This window comes from Oncorhynchus masou, chromosome 25, assembly GCF_036934945.1.
Source record: "Oncorhynchus masou masou isolate Uvic2021 chromosome 25, UVic_Omas_1.1, whole genome shotgun sequence".
Classification (NCBI taxonomy): Eukaryota; Metazoa; Chordata; class Actinopteri; order Salmoniformes; family Salmonidae; genus Oncorhynchus; species Oncorhynchus masou.
This window is the reverse complement of record NC_088236.1, coordinates 30,485,416-30,504,469: the sequence shown is the minus strand read 5'-3', so window position 1 is coordinate 30,504,469 and position 19,054 is coordinate 30,485,416. Positions and strand designations below refer to the sequence as shown.

The 19,054-nt window shown below is 41.6% G+C and overlaps 1 protein-coding gene across 3 annotated transcripts in view; it reads left to right on the top strand.

Moving 5' to 3' along the window:
* Positions 1-16,819, top strand: part of LOC135514094 (transcription factor 7-like 1-B) — a 50,013-nt gene extending 33,194 nt beyond the window's left edge. For 2 of the 3 annotated variants that reach the window (XM_064937289.1, XM_064937288.1), the window contains 8 exons: positions 9,875-10,010; positions 10,171-10,273; positions 11,013-11,096; positions 14,202-14,348; positions 14,599-14,761; positions 14,898-15,005; positions 15,242-15,293; positions 15,935-16,819. In XM_064937289.1, coding sequence (XP_064793361.1) covers positions 9,875-10,010; positions 10,171-10,273; positions 11,013-11,096; positions 14,202-14,348; positions 14,599-14,761; positions 14,898-15,005; positions 15,242-15,293; positions 15,935-16,410 — 1,269 coding nt within the window. In that variant the 3' untranslated portion in view covers positions 16,411-16,819. The remainder of the gene's footprint in view (positions 1-9,874; positions 10,011-10,170; positions 10,274-11,012; positions 11,097-14,201; positions 14,349-14,598; positions 14,762-14,897; positions 15,006-15,241; positions 15,294-15,934) is intronic. The other variant, XM_064937290.1, reaches the window with a different exon arrangement.
* The last annotated feature ends 2,235 nt before the right edge of the window (positions 16,820-19,054 follow it).

Genomic DNA, 19,054 nt, shown 5'->3' with positions numbered 1-19,054 from the left:
AGTTTGCATGGCTGTGTGGTCCATTTTATACACGGGTGTAACTGAAATGGCTTAATCCACTAATTTGAAGGGGTGTCCACATAATTTTCACTAGCAAAAGTTAAAACATCAATGGGGGATGTTTACAAAGAATGTGACTTCCTAATGAGATCGGATAGCCCTAACTTCAGTGTTTGTCTGCCCAGTCCAGTCATCAGATCATCAGTACTCACAGCTCAAAATGGACTCATGCTCTGAATTTGACAAAGACAGAGGAATTCTTCTATCTTGTGTTTCAGTACCCCATTACAGAACAATCATGTTGACAACAGGAGCGTTGGTCTTGGTCACTGTCAGCAGCTTGTCATAACTCACTTAGAGCAGGATGGAGGTCACCAGATTGCTTGTTAAGTGAATCAAAGTAGTAAGAGCTCAGCATTGACATGGGTGTGCATCCAAAAATGGCCTGTCCATGGAGTTTCCGTTGATATTTTCGACATTAGACTGAATAGCAGTTTTTGTAAAGACATCGAATGAGAATGGTACAGGTTGGTTTTGGCAAAGCTACTTTCTGCTAGCTTGCAGTCAAAATTTGTTTTACTGGGTGTGCTCTGAGATTTGCCATGTTGCATTACGCATTAAACAACCAGAGTCCATCATAAAATCAAAGGTTTTGGAAAGCCTTAACTGAATACTGATGGGAAGGCTGCAGTCCTCCCATGGCTCTGCAGAAACCTTGCTTTTATAGACACACACTGGACTCAGTACCTCAGTGAAAGTCAAATATAGGAACCAGGTCCCGACATCTAAGTACACAGTCATCTGAAAACCAAAACGTTCAAAATCGTCTATTTGATTAATCAGTGGTGAATAATCTCTACATCCTTTTTTAGTAATTTCACCACGTTTGTAGGTTTCCAGTAGTTGCCACAAATTCATGAAAACAAAATGTAGCCCTTTTGTTTTTATTTTAAGGGTATGGTTAGGCATAAGTTTAGCAGTGTGGTTAGGTTTGAAATCACATTTAAAGAAGATAAGATGAACAAATAGGCCGGAATCTATGACTTTGTGGCTGTGGTAACTAGTGGTGACTGTTTGTGTCAATGCTTGCCTTTTCGCTTGCCCTCTCAGTTCCTCGTGACCTAGGTGAAACACTAAATTATTTATTGGTGTCTAGCAACTGCAACGTGACACGGCCATTTTGTTAACTTTAAATGTAATTGCCATTGACCCTTTCAGTGGGGATGACTGTTCAGAGGTAACGCGACGCAACTTGTCTGCCATAGCTTTTGGTGGGCTTGTTCTAAAAGCATATGACAGTCAGTCCACTCTTATGTCCTTTTTCCTGTTGGCATTGAAAACAATTATTGGATTTCTCAGCATGCCATGCATTCTTTTCACTCTTTCTTTCCTGGAGTTTTGAAAAGCCTCTGAGCCTCCCACCCAGAAGGGGTCACGTAGCAGAAAGGCACACACAAAGCTCTGGGGTTATTCAGTTTCTTCTGAGCGCTCTTCCCCATCGGCTGTTTGCCTAGTAATTCAATTCAGATGTGCAGGATCCAAAAACATGTTTATTTGAATGAAATCTACCCCTCCACCCACATTGACCAAGGACTAAGCTTTTCTTAGCAGTGTTCCAAGTTTAACGGCCCAGTGAGGTACTGCCACCTTGGCCTCTTTTGCCTCAAACCGCTTAACAGACAGCCACCTTGTCTCTGCACTGGCTCAGCAACTTTTTGCTATTTTTCATTTTCCTGTTACCGTGTCAACTCAAATCCAATATCATTCAACAGTGTTGCCACACGTCAGTTGTGAAGGCATTGTGCTTTGTTACAGTGTACTGGGTAGTTTAACGAGCAGGCAGGTCTATGTAGAGAGCACGATGTCTGTGTGTCAATGCAGGTCCCGTCTGTCTCCAGATTGCTTCTATGTCTCGGCCGTCACGTAGATGTTGTTTATATTTAAAACACAGCTCATGCTCCATGTGGTTTCCATATTACACCTTGACCATGGCTCATGAACCCAAGCATGTGAGGCTGTGATGGGTAAAGGGGTAATTAGAAGCTGAATGGAGGTATTGAAGGGCTGGGAAGTTCCTCCTTTTATTTAGAATCATGATTTAAGCTGGTGTTCTTCACTTTTACACATTAAGACTACTTGTTTTTGGGCAATTTATTTTTTTCATGTTGGCTAAATGGTAACTACTGTTGAACTGCTATCCAACTGAAAGTTTAATGTGACAGAATGAAGAAGTGTAATACCAATGCTTTTATTTAATTGTAACTACTCGCAATATTCTGATCTAGAGGGAGGGACTTGCTTATTGCTTTTCTGTCAGCACCCAATAACCCAGTAGAAGTTGATGAGGTAACCATCTATGTGCTTAAAGGTCGACCATAATGGGACCTCTCCTCTGAAGATGGTTTAAGCAGGTAGGACGCTGGCCTAAATGCTTTTGCATGTGGACAGCCCACGTCTACATATTTCTGCTCCATTTTTTTTTTGCTTGCTTTACTCGTATGCAGACTGGTCTTCATGTTGAAACTGGCGCTGTTAAACTTTAAACTCTCTTCTGAGCGAACACATGATTGGTGTATTCCAAAGTATGAATTATTAATGGCGATCATTTCCAATTCTCACTGAAGTGCTTCCCAAAAATGTTGGCTCTCAGGTCTAGAGGTCTCAAACAACATCCACAATATAGGGAGAATTCACTCACATTGTACATGAAGTGGAACAACAAAGAATGTCTAAAGTATACATGACATTTGGGCTTTGGGTTTTCTACATTATGCATAAATGCTTCATGCAACCATCCAGTCTTTTTCTCTAGTGTTCTTTAGCAGCGGTGGCAACAGTCACAGAAAGGAGGGGATACCCATTTGACTTCGTCATTGTGCTAATGCTAGTTAGCAACCTCCTTCAAACTGCAAGCAGAGACATAAAAATAGTATCCATGAGTTCATCTGACTCTGAGAAAGTAGATAAAGGGCCTCATTTCCAAAATCCCCAAATATCCCTTTAAGTTTACACTGTTGGCATTTTTCCATCCCAGAAAATGTGTTTTCTTTATTTGTACTATTTTCTACATTGTAGAATAATAGTGGGGACATCAAAACTATGACAGAACACACATGGAATCAAGTAGTAACGAAAAAAGTGTTAAACAAATCAAAATGCATTTTTGGTTCTTCAAAGTAGCCACCCTTTGCCTTGATGACAGCTTTGCACATTCTCTCAACCAGCTTCATCTGGAATGCTTTTCCAACAGTTTCACATGTTGAGCACTTGTTTTGGGAAGCACTTTTTCTTCACTCTGCGGTCCGACTCATACCAAACCATCTCAATTTGATTGAGCCCTAGAGGATTGTGGAGGCCAGGTCATCTGATGCAGCACTCATCACTCTCCTTCTTGGTAAAATAGCCCCATACACAGCCTGGAGGTGTGTTGGATCATTGTCCTGTTGAAAAACAAATGATAGTCCCACTAAGCCTTAACCAGATGGGATGGCGTATCATTGCAGAATGTGTCTTGAATTCTAAATAAATCAGTGACTTTGTCACCGGAAAAGCACCCCCACACATCACACCACGGTGGGAACCACATATGCGGAGATCATCCATTCACCTACACGGCGGTTGGAACCAAAAATCTCAAATTTGAACTCGTCCGACCAAAGGACAGATTTCCACCAGTCTAATGTCCATTGCTCGTGTTTCTTGGCCCAAGTAAGTCTCTTCTTCTTATTGGTATCCATAAGTAGTGGTTTCTTTGCAGCAATTTGACCACGAAGGCCTGATTCACACAGTCTCCTGAACAGTTGATGTTGTGTGTGTTACTTGAATTCTGTGAAGCATTTATTTGGGCTGCAAACTGAGGTGCAGTTAACGCTAATGAACTTATCCTCCGCAACAGAGGAAACACTGAGTCTTCCGTTCCTGTGGTGTTCTTCATGATAGAGAGTTTTAAAGTTCATTTCAAAGTTCTTAAAAAAACTCCGAATTGACTGACCTTCATGTCGTAAAGTAATGATGGACTGTCGTTTTCTCTTTGCTCATTTGAGCTGCTCTTGCAATTGTATGGACTTAGTCCTATTTGGTAAAATACCATCTTCTGTATACCACCCAACCTTGTCAAAACATAACTGATTGGCTCAAATGCATTAAGAAGGGGAAAAATCCACAAATGAACTTTTAACAAGGCACACCTGTTAATTAAAATGCATTCCAGGTGACTACCCCATGAAGCTGTTTGAGAGAATGCCAAGATTATGCAAAGCTGTCATCAAGGCAAAGGGTGGCTACTTTGAAGAATCTCAAATTTAAAATACATTTAGATTTGTTTAACACTTTTTTTGCTTACAACAGTGTTGATGTCTTCACCATTATTCTACAATGTAGAACATAGTACAAATAAAGAAAAACCCTGGTATGAGTAATTGTGTCCAAACTTTTGACTATGTACAGTGGGGAGAATAAGTATTTGATACACTGCCGATTTTGCAGGTTTTCCTACTTACAAAGCATGTAGAGGTCTGTAATTTTTATCATAGGTACACTTCAACTGTGAGAGACGGAGTCTCAAACAAAAATCCAGAAAATCACGTATGATTTTTCAGTAATTAATTTTCATTTTATTGCATGACATAAGTATTTGATCACTTACCAACCAGTAAGAATTCCGGCTCTCACAGACCTGTTAGTTTTTCTTTAAGAAGCCCTCTTCTCCACTCATTACCTGTATTAACTGCACCTGTTTGAACTCCTTACCTGTATAAAAGACACCTGTTCACACTCTCAATCAAACAGACTCCAACCTCTCCACAATGGCCAAGACCAGAGAGCTGTGTAAGGACATCAGGGATAAAATTGTAGACCTGCACAAGGCTGGGATGGACTACAGGACAATAGGCAAGCAGCTTGGTGAGAAGGCAACAACTGTTGCCGCAATTATTAGAAAATGGAAGAAGTTCAAGATGACGGTCAATCACCCTCGGTCTGGGCTCCATGCAAGATCTCACCTCGTGGGGCATCAATGATCATGAGGAAGGTGAGGGATCAGCCCAGAACTACACGGCAGGACCTGGTCAATGACCTGAAGAGAAATGGGACCACAGTCTCAAAGAAAACTATTAGTAACACACTACGCCGTCATGGATTAAAATCCTGCAGCGCACGCAAGGTCCCCCTTCTCAAGCCAGCGCATGTCCAGGCCCGTCTGAATTTTGCCAATGACCATCTGGATGATCCAGAGGAGGAATGGGAGAAGGTCATGTGGTCTGATGAGACAAAAATTGAGCTTTTTGGTCTAAACTCCACTCGCCGTGTTTGGAGAAAGAAGAAGGATGAGTACAACCTCAAGAACATCATCCCAACCGTGAAGCATGGAGGTGGAAACCTCATTCTTTGGGGATGCTTTTCTGCAAAGGGGACAGGACGACTGCGCCGTATTGAGGGGAGGATGGATGGGGCCATGTATCGCGAGATCTTGGCCAACAACCTCCTTCCCTCAGTAAGAGCATTCAAGATGGGTCGTGGCTGGGTCTTCCAGCATGACAACGACCTGAAACACACAACCAGGGCAACTAAGGAGTGGCTCCATAAGAAGCATCTCAAGGTCCCGGAGTGGCCTAGCCAGTCTCCAGACCTGAACCCAATGGAAAATCTTTGGAGGGAGCTGGAAGTCCGTATTGCCCAGCGACAGCCCCAAAATCTGAAGGATCTGGAGAAGGTCTGTATGGTAGAGTGGGCCAAAATCCCTGCTGCAGTTTGTGCAAACCTGGTCAAGAACTACAGGAAACGTATGATCTCTGTAATTGCAAACAAATGTTTATGTACCAAATATTAAGTTCTGCTTTTCTGATGTATCAAATACTTATGTCATGCAATAAAATGCAAATTAATTACTTGAAAATCATACAATGTGATTTTCTGGATTTTGTTTTAGATTCCATCTCTCACATTTGAAGTGTACCTATGATAAAAATTACAGACCTATACATGCTTTGTAAGTAGGAAAACCTGCAAAATCGGCAGTGTGTCAAATACTTGTTCTCCCCACTGTATGTATGTATATACATTAGAGGTAGACCGGTACTGATTTTTCAATGCCGATACCGATTTTTGGAGGACCAAAAAAAAGCCGATACAGATTAATCTGCCAATTTAAAAAAATATATATATATACATATTTGTAATAATTACAACACTGAATGAACACTTTTTAAAATTATAACTTAATATAATACATCAATAAAATCTATTTAGTCGCAAATAAATAATGAAACTTGTTCAATTTGGTTTAAATAATTCTAAAACAAAGTTTTGGAGAAGAAAGTAAAAGTGCAATATTTGCCATGTAAAAAAAGCTAACGTTTATGTTCCTTGCTCAGAACATGAGAACATATGAAAGCTCGTGGTTCCTTTTAACATGAGTCTTCAATATTCCCAGGTAAGAAGTTTTCGGTTGTAGTTATTATAGGACTATTTCTCTCTACCATTTTGTATTTCATATACCTTTGACTATTGGATGTTGTTATAGGCAATATAGTATTGCCATCCTAATCTCGGGAGTTGATAGGCTTGAAGTCATAAACAGTGTAATGCTGGAAAATGCAGGAAAGTGCTGTTTGAATGAATGCTTACGAGCCTGCTTCTGCCTACCACTGCTCAGTCAGACTGCTATCAAATCATAGACTTAATTATAATATAATAACACACAGAAATACGAGCCTTGGGTCATTAATATGGTCAAATCCGGACACTATCATTTCAACGTTTATTCTTTCAGTGAAATACAGAAAGAATATTTTATCTAACGGGTGGCATCCCTAAGTCTAAATATTGCTGTTACTTTGCACAGCCTTCAATGTTATGTCATAATTATGTACAATTCTGGCAAATTAATTACGGTCTTTGTTAGGCAGAAATGTCCTTCACACAGTTCGCAACGAGCCAGGCAGCCTAAACTGCTGCATATACCCTGACTGCTTGCACAGAACGCAAGAGTAGTGACACAATTTCCCTAGTTAAAAGAAATTCACGTTAGAAGGCAATATTAACTAAATATGCAGGTTTAAAAATATATACTTGTGTATTGATTTTATTAATGGCATTGATGTTTATGGTTCGGTACACATTGGTGCAACGACAGTGCTTTTTTCGCGAATGCGCTTGTTAAATCATCACCCATTTGGCGAAGTAGACTGTGAGTCGAAGATAAATTCACAGCCACCGCATCGACTATATGCAACGCAGGACAAGCTAGATAACTACACATGGTTGATGAGATTACTAGGTTAACTAGTGATTATGTTAAGAATTATTTTTTCTAAGATAAGTTTAATCCTAGCTAGCAACTTACCTTGGCTCCTTGCTGCACTCGCGTAACAGGTAGTCAGCCTGCCACGCAGTCTCCTCGTGGAGTGCAATGTAATCGGCCATAATCGGTGTCCAAAAATGCAGATTACCGATTGTTATGAAAACTGGAATTCATCCCCAATTAATTGGCCATTCCGATTTTAATCGGTTGACCTCTAATGTACATTGAAGTCGGAGGTTTACATACACCTTAGCCAAATACATTTAAACTCAGTTTTTCACAATTTCTGACATTTAATCCGAGTAAAAATTCCCTGTTTTAGGTCAGTTAGGAACACCACTTTATTTTAAGAATGTGAAATGTTAGAATAAAAGTAGTGATTTATTTCAGCTTTTATTTCTTTCATCACATTCCCAGTGGGTCAGAAGTTTACATACACTCACTCAATTAGTATTTGGTAGCATTGGCTTTTAAATTGTTTAACTTGGTTCAAATGTTTCCGGTAACCTTCCACAAGCTTCCCACAATAAGTTCTGTGAATTTGGTCCCATTCCTCCTGACAAAGCTGGTGTAACTGAGTCAGGTTTGTAGGCCTCCTTGCTCGCACACGCCTTTTCAGTTCTACCCACACATTTTCTATGGCATTGAGGTCAGGGCTTTGTGATGGCCACTCCAATACCTTGACTTTGTTATTCTTAAGCCATTTTGCCACAACTTTGGAAGTATGCTTGGGGTCATTGTCCATTTGGAAGTCCCATTTGCGAGCAAGCTTTAACTTCCTGACTGATGTCTTGAGATGTTGCTTGAATATATCCACATATCTTCTGTGGTCTTTGCTGATTTCTTTTGATTTTCCCATGATGTCAAGCAAAGTGTACGTAAACGTCTGACCCACTTATTGTGATACAGTGAATTATAAGTGAAATAATCTGTCTGTAAACAATTGTTGGAAAAATGACTTGTGTCATGCACAAAGTAGACTTGCCAACACTATAGTTTGTTAACAACACATTTGTGGAGTTGTTGAAAAATGAGTTTTAATGATTCCAACCTAAGTGTATGTAAACTTCAACTAGGTGTATGTATATATTATCATCGTACGTACGCAATCCAATAATATGAAAGCTTTATCCATGTATCAGTGGTTTATTTTTTATTTATTTACATCTAATATGTACTTTACCTTTTACAAGGCTTTGCATCTGCAATTTCCTCATCACAACGGACATTAGTGAAATCAAAGCAGGCTTTGGAAGCAGGAGAAACACGTTTGCTAAGACTTAAAAAGGGGGAGGTTGGAACTGCTTTAAAAAAAGGGCAGAAAAAGCATGCCTGATATTTGGAACAATTCTAAGCAGCATGAAGTAAGAGAGCGTACAGTCGTTTCAATGCAAACCTTGTTCCATCCTGGACCTCGTTGGTTAGACGAGAGGTTGAGAAGGGGGTTGGGAGGGATACTGAAGAAAGGTTAGGTTGGAGGAACAAGACTCCTTTCTCTCTCCCCCCCACCCCTGGCCCTCACATGTGACGAGTTGGGCCAACAAGCGTTTCATTGAGCAGGGCAGCCAGAGGAAATAACTGTGAGGCCGAACGCTGCCTAATGAAAGTAGAGACGCTGGTTATTATTATTATCATCGTCCTCCTGGCTGGCCTGGCCAGGTCCGCTAGCTAGCTGCACTAGAGTCAGGGGATATGGCGTTTCTCTGCCACCACACAGCCCTATTAAAATAGCTGAAATAACAATGAGTCTGCTCCAACAAAATCAGTTATTTAACTCCTTGAAGTGTATGTATACCCCACCTCCCATTGTGATTGATGCTGTATTGTGAGTGCTTTGAATGTATAGGATTTGATTCCCTTAGACTCGATCGATAGATCTAGTACCAGTGTACTCAAACCATATCAATGAGGAACTAAAAACACTGTTCAGGGTTAATGTCATCCTGCATGGATCAATGAAGAACTGAATAGTGTGCGGGCAAGTTAGTGGCTTGAGATTAGGGATTAGCCATGTGTATGGGCACTGAGCTACCTACAGTACTGGGGGCTTGTGTTGGTGTAACTTTCAGATCTTGGGCCCTGTTGTTTTGCCTGTTGGGCTGAACAAACAGTTCTCTCCTCTACGTAATGGCCGTAATGGTGTTGGTATGCATCTGCAGGCTTTCACTGTGTCTTGGTGGGGATCCAGATTGCATCATAGGGCCTGTCACACACACAGCCACAGCCTGCATTGTTTACCAGGGAGGGAGGCAGGCAGACGGGCAGCATTCTCAGGCATAGGGACTCACCTTTACCCACATGATACAATGACTACCAACAACATGTGTCATGACCTTTATGCCAACAGAGTCCATGGTGGATTTGGAACAGTTTGCATTAGGATGCAGAGGGCTATGCATGTTGGTCATACATGGCAAGCATCAGGCACAACAAATGTCAGACTTATGAATGAACCTGTTTCTGTTTGAGTCTTTGGAGACCCAGGGACACTATTAAACCCCTGGTCTATCTAGTCCTCTCTCTCTGGTGTCTAAAGCCCCTCTGTGTGTTCCTCTCCTCTCGTCTCTCCTACAGTCCAACAAGGTCCCAGTGGTGCAGCATGCTCACCACGTCCACCCGCTGACACCCCTCATCACCTACAGCAATGAACACTTCTCCCCCGGAACCCCTCCCTCACACCTCTCCCCGGAGATCCTTGACCCAAAGACCGGTACACACACAGACACACACACAACCTCAATGCAAGCATTACATGGCTTGCATTAAACTTAAACTGCAGTCTATATATCTATTAATTTCTTAGAGAAAATGACCTTGACTGTGACTTTAAATTATCTATTGCTTCAATTGTCCCTCTGTGTTCCCTTCAGGCATTCCTCGGACTCCCCATCCATCAGAGCTCTCTCCGTACTACCCCCTGTCTCCAGGTGCTGTGGGACAGATCCCTCACCCTCTGGGATGGCTGGTGCCACAGTGAGTAACACACAGCATTAAATAGAACAGTATTATATACATATTTATGCACTGGCATACCATACACCCTTGCAGCCCCCACAAGGGGGAGGGGCGGGGGTTGCTACGGGCTCTGGGGGCCCCAACCACAAAACACCCTTCTCCCCAGGTAGCATATGAACATGTCATAAGCCATGGCAAAAAAATGTTTCAAATGACTGAAAAAATATATATAATAATCTCAGCCTCATAGCAAAATGTGTAGAATAGTAGGAAATGAGCTATAAAAATGCAAAATACTCTCAGCCTCATTGCAAAATATGTAGAATAACATGAGATTTGCTATAAAACTGCACATTTTCCTCTCTGCCCCATGGCAATATGTCATGTATCTGTGGAGTAACCCACATCCTACTAACTCATAGACATGGAGAATAGTTTTGTTGAAGTGCATTTATCACAGTCCTAACCTGGTATAGTATAGGAGAAACTTTGAACACGGTATAATATTTACAGTGTTTGTCAAACTTTGCGGTATAGGCACATTCTGATGCAATTTTGATAATAAAACACTGACATATTTGAGATATTTAGGATAAATTCTTCACATTCTATGGGTTTTGCTATGGGTCTTGTAACCAATTTGAACGGTGCTTTTCCGCAAGCAGGGGATTGCAGTTGAGTGCTGGATTAGTGCTGGTGTGTTATCTGTCAGCTGTGTCTGATCCTCTTCTCACTGGTGCCTTCCTCTGATTCTCAGGCAGGGCCAGCACATGTACTCTATCCCCCCGGGGGGGTTCCGGCACCCCTATCCCACCCTCGCAATGAATGCATCTATGTCCAGGTGAGTGGATCGCTTTGCTCTTTGTCACCCAGTCTCACCAACCCCTAGCCATCCCCAAAAAGAGAGCAATATCTTGTGGTTGTAATGCATTCTGTTGTCATGTTTATGATGTTCTCATTGCTGAGTTTATAACAGTCTTAGGACCGGGGTATCCAACCGTGGACAGCCAGTGGGTAGGGACTACAAAGGAATAGGGGTGCTAAGTCTTCTAAAAACGAGCTCAGCCTTCCTTCCAAAGAGAGCGTGAACAGATTATTCATTCAGAACCCTACGCTGTAGACAGCACAGTCTTTTCTGTGAACTAAACTACCCTGGCCAGGCCAATGTTCTCAGTTGATCTGCTACACACACACACACACACACACACACACACACACACACACACACACACACACACACACACACACACACACACACACACACACACACACACACACACACACACACACACACACACACACACACACACACACACAAAGATGAAAGGGCTGAGAATCGATTACGACAAATCAAAGCTCATCTGAACCGACAACTCCCATCTGATTGAACTTTCTGCCCGACTGTCAAAATTTGAAAGATTTGTAGCGAGCCTTCCGGTGTTAGTATGGGATTAAATATTCATAAGGGTCTCTGTATGATCAATAGTATTCTCAGCTCCTGCCACAGTGTTACAAAGTTTGTCTTGCCGTCTGTCCCACCTGAACAAGGCTTGTTCATGTAATATTTGACAGTTTTGTCATAAATATATGATAATACTGTATGTACAGTGCCTTGTAAAACTATTCATCCCCATTGGCGTTTTTCCAATTTTGTTGCATTACAACCTGTAATTTAAATTGATTTTTATTTGGATTTCATGTAATGGACATACACAAAATAGTCCAAATTGGTGAAGTGAAAAATAACACGTTTCAAAATGTATACAAATAAAAAAGTGGTGCGTGCTTATGTATTAACCCCCTTTGCCATGAAGCCCCTAAATAAGATCTGGTGCAACCAAGTACCTTCAGAAGTCACATAATTTGTTAGATTGCACACGGGTGGACTTTATTTAAGTGTCACTATATATATATATATATATATACCTGTTCTGAAAGGCCCCTGAGTCTGCAACACCACTAAGCAAGCAGCACCATGAAGACCAAGGAGCTCTCCAAATAGGTCAGGGACAAAGTTGTGGAGAAGTACAGATCAGGGTTGGGTTATGAAAAATATCTGAAACTTTGAACATCCCACGGAGCAGCATTAAGTCCATAATTAAAAAATGGAAAGAATATGTCACCACAACAAACCTGCCAAAAGAGGGCCGCCCACCAAAACTCAAAGACCAGGCAACGAGGGCATTAATCAGAGAGGCAACAAAGAGACCAAAGATAACCCTGAAGGAGCTGCAACGCTCCACGGTGGAGATTGGAGTATCTGTCCATAGGACCACTTTAGGCCGTACACTCCACAGAGCTGGGCTTTACGGAAGAGTGGCCAGAAAAAAAATAAGGAAACATGTTTGGTGTTTGCCAAAAGGCATGTGGGAGACTCCCCAAACATATGGAAGAAGGTACTCTGGTCAGATGAGACTTAAATTAAGCTTTTTGGCCACCAAGGAAAATGCTATGTCTGGCGCAAACCAAACACCTCTCAACACCCCAAGAACATCATCCCCACAGTGACGCATGGTGGTGGCAGCATCATGCTTTTGGGATGTTTTCCATCGGCAGGGACTGGGAAATTGGTCAGAATTGAAGGAATGATGGATGGCGCTAAATACAGGGAAATTCTTGAGGGGAAACCTGTTTCAGTCTTCCAGAGATTTGAGACTGAGAATGAGGTTCACCTTACAGCAGGACAATGACCTTACGCATATTGCTAAAGCAACACTTGAGTGGTTTAAGGGGAAACATTTAAATGTCTTGGAATGGCCTAGTCAAAGCCCAGATCTCAATCCAATTGAGTATCTGTGGTATGACTTAAAGATTGCCCGACACCAGCGGAACCCATTCAACTCGAAGGAGCTGGAGCAGTTTTGCCTTGAAGAATGGGCAAAAAATCCCAGTGGCTAGATGTGCCAAGCTTATAGAGACATACCCCAAGAGACTGGCAGCTGTAATTGCTGCAATAGGTGGCTCTACAAAGTATTGACTTTGGGGGGGTGAATAGTTATGCACGCTCAAGTTTTTTTCTGTCTTATTTCTTGTTGGTTTTACAATAACAAATATTTTGCAACTTCAAAGTGGTAGGCATGTTGTGTAAATCAAATGATACAACCCCCCCCCCCCCCCCCCACAAAAAAAATCCATATTAATTCCAGGTTGTAAGGCAACAAAATAGGAAAAATGCCAAGGGGGTGAATACTTTTGCAAGCCACTGTATTTGATGTGGTACTCTTTTATATTTTCCTCCTCAGCTAGTTTTTTAGGGGCTGCTAGGAAGGTAATGGTGGAAGAGCCCCATCTTTTATGTATGACATGATAGTTTAAGTAGAAAGTTATTGGAGAGATTAGTGAACACCCAATTACGAATGGGGTGTCCTCAATTTGACATGCTACTGTTAAGTAACCTTTTTTATAGCAAGAAAAGCATCTGCACACACTCACATGAAGTACAAGCTTATAGTGTATTTTGGACCTTCAAAACCATATCTGTCTGTTTTAATTGAGATTTTTATGAAGCATTAAAGGATTTTCCTTTCGTGTATTTAACAAGAATGTGTGGCAGAGGAGCATGGAACTTAATTTCCCCCTTTGTCCATGTACAATGTACCATTGTGTTAGCACCACTCTCATTTTCCAACAGCTATCTGAAGGTGTTCTGTTCTGATAGCTGTGGAAGAAAGACCCTGCATGGTTTTGTACACGGGAAGCAGTGGTTTCCGGTGTCAGGTCCCCTCTGTCACCATGGTTACCATACACTTCACTTTTCTCCAGGCATGGTTGGATAAAGGGACTTTTGAAAAAGCCTTTATTTGAACAAAAAAAAGAAATATGTAGCTCATTGTGGACATTACTTTAGTCTAGACTCCAGACAAACAGTCGACTTGACAGGTCAGACCGAAAGAGTGTGTAAGAAGTTTGTTAACTGTTAGGGTTGTGTTGTCTTTGTTGTTTCCAGCTTGGTGTCCAGCCGTTTCTCCCCCCACATGATGCCCCACCACCCCCACGGCATGCACCAGACTGGTATCCCTCATCCTGCTATCGTATCACCAGCCATCAAGCAGGAACCAAACACTCATGACCACATGAGCCCCTCTATGCATTCGTAAGGACCAATAACTGAGATTCTTCACATTTACCTTTATCCAAACATATAAACACTTTATTTACTCTTATTAAAATTGGTTGTTGACTGAGTATCCCGTCTCTATTCATAATTCCATTTGTAGGGCCAGGATTCTAAAGCATCCTGTTTCTTTGTAAGAGGTCAGCCAGGTCTTCTGGAAGGGAATCGGACCTCATACACAAGGAGGACTATTTTAAGTGACATTTGCAATGTGTATTTTGTGTCTCAGCAGAAAGTCTCCCGGCCCGGTGAAGAAGGAGGAGGACAAAAAGCCCCACATCAAGAAGCCTCTGAATGCCTTCATGCTGTACATGAAGGAGATGAGGGCCAAGGTGGTGGCTGAGTGCACCCTGAAGGAGAGCGCTGCCATCAACCAAATACTGGGCCGAAGGGTGAGCACAGCACAGCACAACACACACAACAACACACACAGCACTGACCACACAAAGACACACCACAGTTTGTGTGTGTGTGTAAATTCTTTACATGCTTTGGCCAGTTCTGACTTTTGTCATGTTTTGTGTTCAGTGGCACTCACTATCGAGAGAAGAGCAAGCCAAATACTATGAGCTGGCAAGGAAAGAGAGGCAACTCCACTCCCAACTCTACCCAGGCTGGTCAGCACGAGATAACTATGTGAGTAGGACTTTTTCCCATGGATCTTTCAACAAGGGAGGGAAATGTGGGTTACGGAAGTAAGCGCCTCATTTCCAGTTGGTTAAAAAATAATTCCATATATACTGTGATTCTAATGATCTACAAGACTTTTGTTCTCATACACTGAAGTTGTTTGATGTAGTGTTAAGCATGTTGCTTTCATTTTGATAGTAACCTGTTTTTTTCTGACTACATTGTTTTGTTTATCTGTGCAGGGAAAGCGGAAAAAGAGGAAGAGAGATAATAAGCCAGACTCAACACCGGAGGGTAAGGGGTCCTTTTCTCTCTCTGTTCTTCTCTTGGACCTATCCTTTCTATTTAGGGCAGAAAGAACTCCATCTATAGGCCTGTGTGAAACAGTGCTGCTAGCTTCACTTGGCTTGCCACTAACTCTTAACTAACTCCTCTCTTCCCTCTATACTTTCACAAGCAGCATATGAAGTGCAGTGCTAATTGTGACGTTGAGGCAGGTATGTCTGCTGTTATGAACCAGTAAGGCTGAACTGCAGGACACTGCTCTCCACTCCACCCGCAGTGGTTTGGTCTGGTCTGTTGCAGCACAGCAGTCAAACCTCATTTACATGCAGGCATTTAATGTGTTATCGACATAGACACACTTTTTTTCACCCAATCTTTTTAGTTTCTAAAAACCTATGCCATTTAGTTGTGCATATCACCCATTGCGGTAGTGTTCTTTGTTTTCTCTTCTTTTTTTACATTAATTCGAAGTTAATTTTTTTTGTTCCAGACCTTTTGGTTTTCCATGTTCTGTACATTGTCTGTGAATGTTTTGTATTTTTGGCCAAATATCATGTATGCAAGGGAACTGGCACTGTTGAAGGACTTGTAACAGATTATAGGCTTATTTAACAGCAATGTTGACAAAGCCCCTCCTTTTGTTTCTCCAGACTTCTCAATCAGTAACAAGAAGCAGTGCGTACAATACCTGCCCTCAGAGAAAATGTGTGACAGCCCTGCCTCGTCTCACGGCAGCATGCTGGATTCTCCAGCCACACCCTCTGCAGCTCTGGCCTCCCCGGCAGCTCCCGCCGCCACACACTCAGAGCAGGCCCAGCCCTTGTCCCTCACCACCAAACCAGAAGGACGCCTGCACCACCATTTTCTAACTGGCAAACCCTCTGGATCTGCTTCATCTTCGTCATCTTCATCCTCTTCCTCCTCCTCTTCCCACCCAAGCATCTCCATCCCTATTGGTACTTCAGGCAGCCACTCCACACCCATTCTCCCTCGGCCAATCCCCTTCAGCTCCCTGCACCACTCAATGCTCTCACCGCCCTCTCCTTTCCATCAAGCGGCCCTACATTCCCATCATGCCCTCTTCCAGTCACAGCCCCTCTCCTTGGTAACCAAATCGTCTGACTAAATCTACAAAAGCAATTATTTTTTTTCTCTTTTATTGTGCTGTATATTGCTTTTACTTTTCAAAAAATAGATATTAGAACTTTTTTTTAAATGATGAAAAGGAATAAATATTATTGGTCAATATTTGATCCCATCCTTTTCTACTCCTCTCCATTGAAACAAAATGTATTTTTTGTAAAGTTTACTGCAGAACAGGTTTCTTTTTTTGATGCATTTATCCAATAAACTACTTGTATGAAAGAAAATTAAGAAAAGGAACAAAAAACACCCTCTCCTTTTAGCCAAAACATTCTTAATGTTAGTATTGAAGTTTGATTTATAGTTCTGGACAATAATTTCAGTCCTTGCAAATGCCCCTTTTAAATTCCCAAGAGTGTGACTTTCTTTTGACATGTTAAATAAACCTTTGAGATTGTTTTTTAGAAATGCCTGGCTCTCTTTTCTTCCATCACTGCCTGATCACGCACATTCATTTGAATATATATGAATCAATAACATCATTTTGACGACATATATGCAATATAAGCAATGAACATATTTCCTACAAGTTCAAACCTGTAAATACAGGTACAGATACTAACTTCGAAGAAGACTATTTGCTGGGAGTTTTAGTACTCCATCAGCTGGTAAGTTCTGACATTCTTCAAGATAAATATTGGAAGTGGTCATTCATCTTGTATTTTTGTCAATTTAGTTGTTTATAATGAAGATCATGACGATAGTGGGAGAAGAATCACTAGTTAATCTTTAATTGGGTGAATTTAGGCTAACCACACCGGAAAATGAAAAGCCGTGCCAAGGTAACAAAATTTGAAGCCAACAAAAATAAATAGGCATCTGTTCCTTCCTGGAATGTAGAGTCCCATAACAACGACAAAGCAGGTCAGACTCGTCCCCAGCACACCAAACCCGTTTCGCTCTCTCCCTGTTTTACTGCATCTTTATTCACCATTTGGCACAGTCCTGAGGCTTTAATTAACTCTGAGGTATTGGGATGTAGCCCCTGGGACCTCATTAGGCAATTCAATTAGTAAAAAATACACACGGTAGGTTACAGTTTTTGGTGGCTTTGGACATGGGGAGCAGTGCCAGGGATGGACCAATTAGCCTCTAGCTGGAGGACTGGCACATGAAGTTCCTTCACCTTGTGACTATGTTTTAGACCTTACCCACACTTCTTATAAAGAAGGGCGAAAGCAGAGCTGCTGTGACTGTAGATTGTCATTGAAATGCCCATCCATATAATTGGCAGTTCGGTAATTCAAAAAAACAAATGGACGTAAGCAATTAGTTGATGCATTGTATTCCTGCAACATCCAGATGGTAGGAGACTGACCTGCCTTCCAAACCCACAGCTATGTGGGTTCCCCAGGGCCTAGTGTAGCCCCTTCTGAGTCTGACAGTAACAATGGCTAACCACATGCATACTCTCTCATCTGCTTACCATGCTCAGTATCCTTATCAGCTCTTATAGAGAGGCTGTGAACATACACATTAGCCTAATTAGGATGGAGCAGAGTCAAAATGAGTTTTATTCAAATGTTTTATGTATGCAGCCAATACCAATAGCTGTCATTCGTTAGTATTTTCCATAAGCCATAACTTGAACCATTTCCTCAACACGCTGTACAATGCCCTCAGACAAGGGCGTCTCTCTCTCTCAGACTGGGTTCTTCATGGTCTGAACCACAAGCGACAGACTGTGCCTTTTTTGCCCTGCGGTGAGATACTGAGCTGTCAGTCTCCCAGCAATGTTTTAACCAATCATTAGCTATAATAAGTCTCTGCTTGTTTTCCTCTCTTTCTTACCTCATCCCAGGCAGAGGCCGTGGTCTCTGGTGCCATGTCTGCCTGCCCTCAAGCTGCTTTCCCTGTCCGTCACTGAAATTACAGGTAATGAGTTGTAAAACAGATCCAGTGAAACTGCCTCCTCAAGGCTACAGATCTATTGTAATGTTGCATTCTCCTTAGACAGTAACACATTATGAAACTGAGAGACTCCAGGTGAATAACTTAAAATGTAGCACACTGGCTATTCCAGGCTGGCTTCAAGCCATCTAGTAACTGTCAATGAATTTTAGTCAATATCCACCATTGCATAATTGTTTCAAAATTATCACAGGAATACAGCTTCACAATTTGTGATGAGGCAATAGTGTTGTTTTGGTGTTTCATATGTAGCTGCAATGTGTACAATTCATATTTGAACAAATCCTCTCCTATTTGTTTCCTCATACTGCACATATAGGGTACAACATTTTCTTTTCTTGATATTTGTATTTTAAGTTTTATTTGCACAACATTGTGGAGTCTGAATTGTTTATGCAATAATAAGTGTAGTATTTGGTTGCTCTACTAGACATCTGCCATGTAAGCACAATGTCAGCTTTAATACATGTTAATTTTGCTCATTAAATTCTTGCAGTCTCTTGCCAAGGTTATTTTTTGGGCCCTCCTTTGATCACAAATGAATTCCAGGTTAACCCTTTGATATTTCAAATGCATGATGTGGAGACATTGCATAGACACATCTCCACCGTCGAGACACAAATAAGGACCCAATTAGACAGAGGAGTTAATATGACTCCCCTCAGGTTAGAATATCAGTGGTTCATTCTTAGAGATATATCATACTATGGGATTAT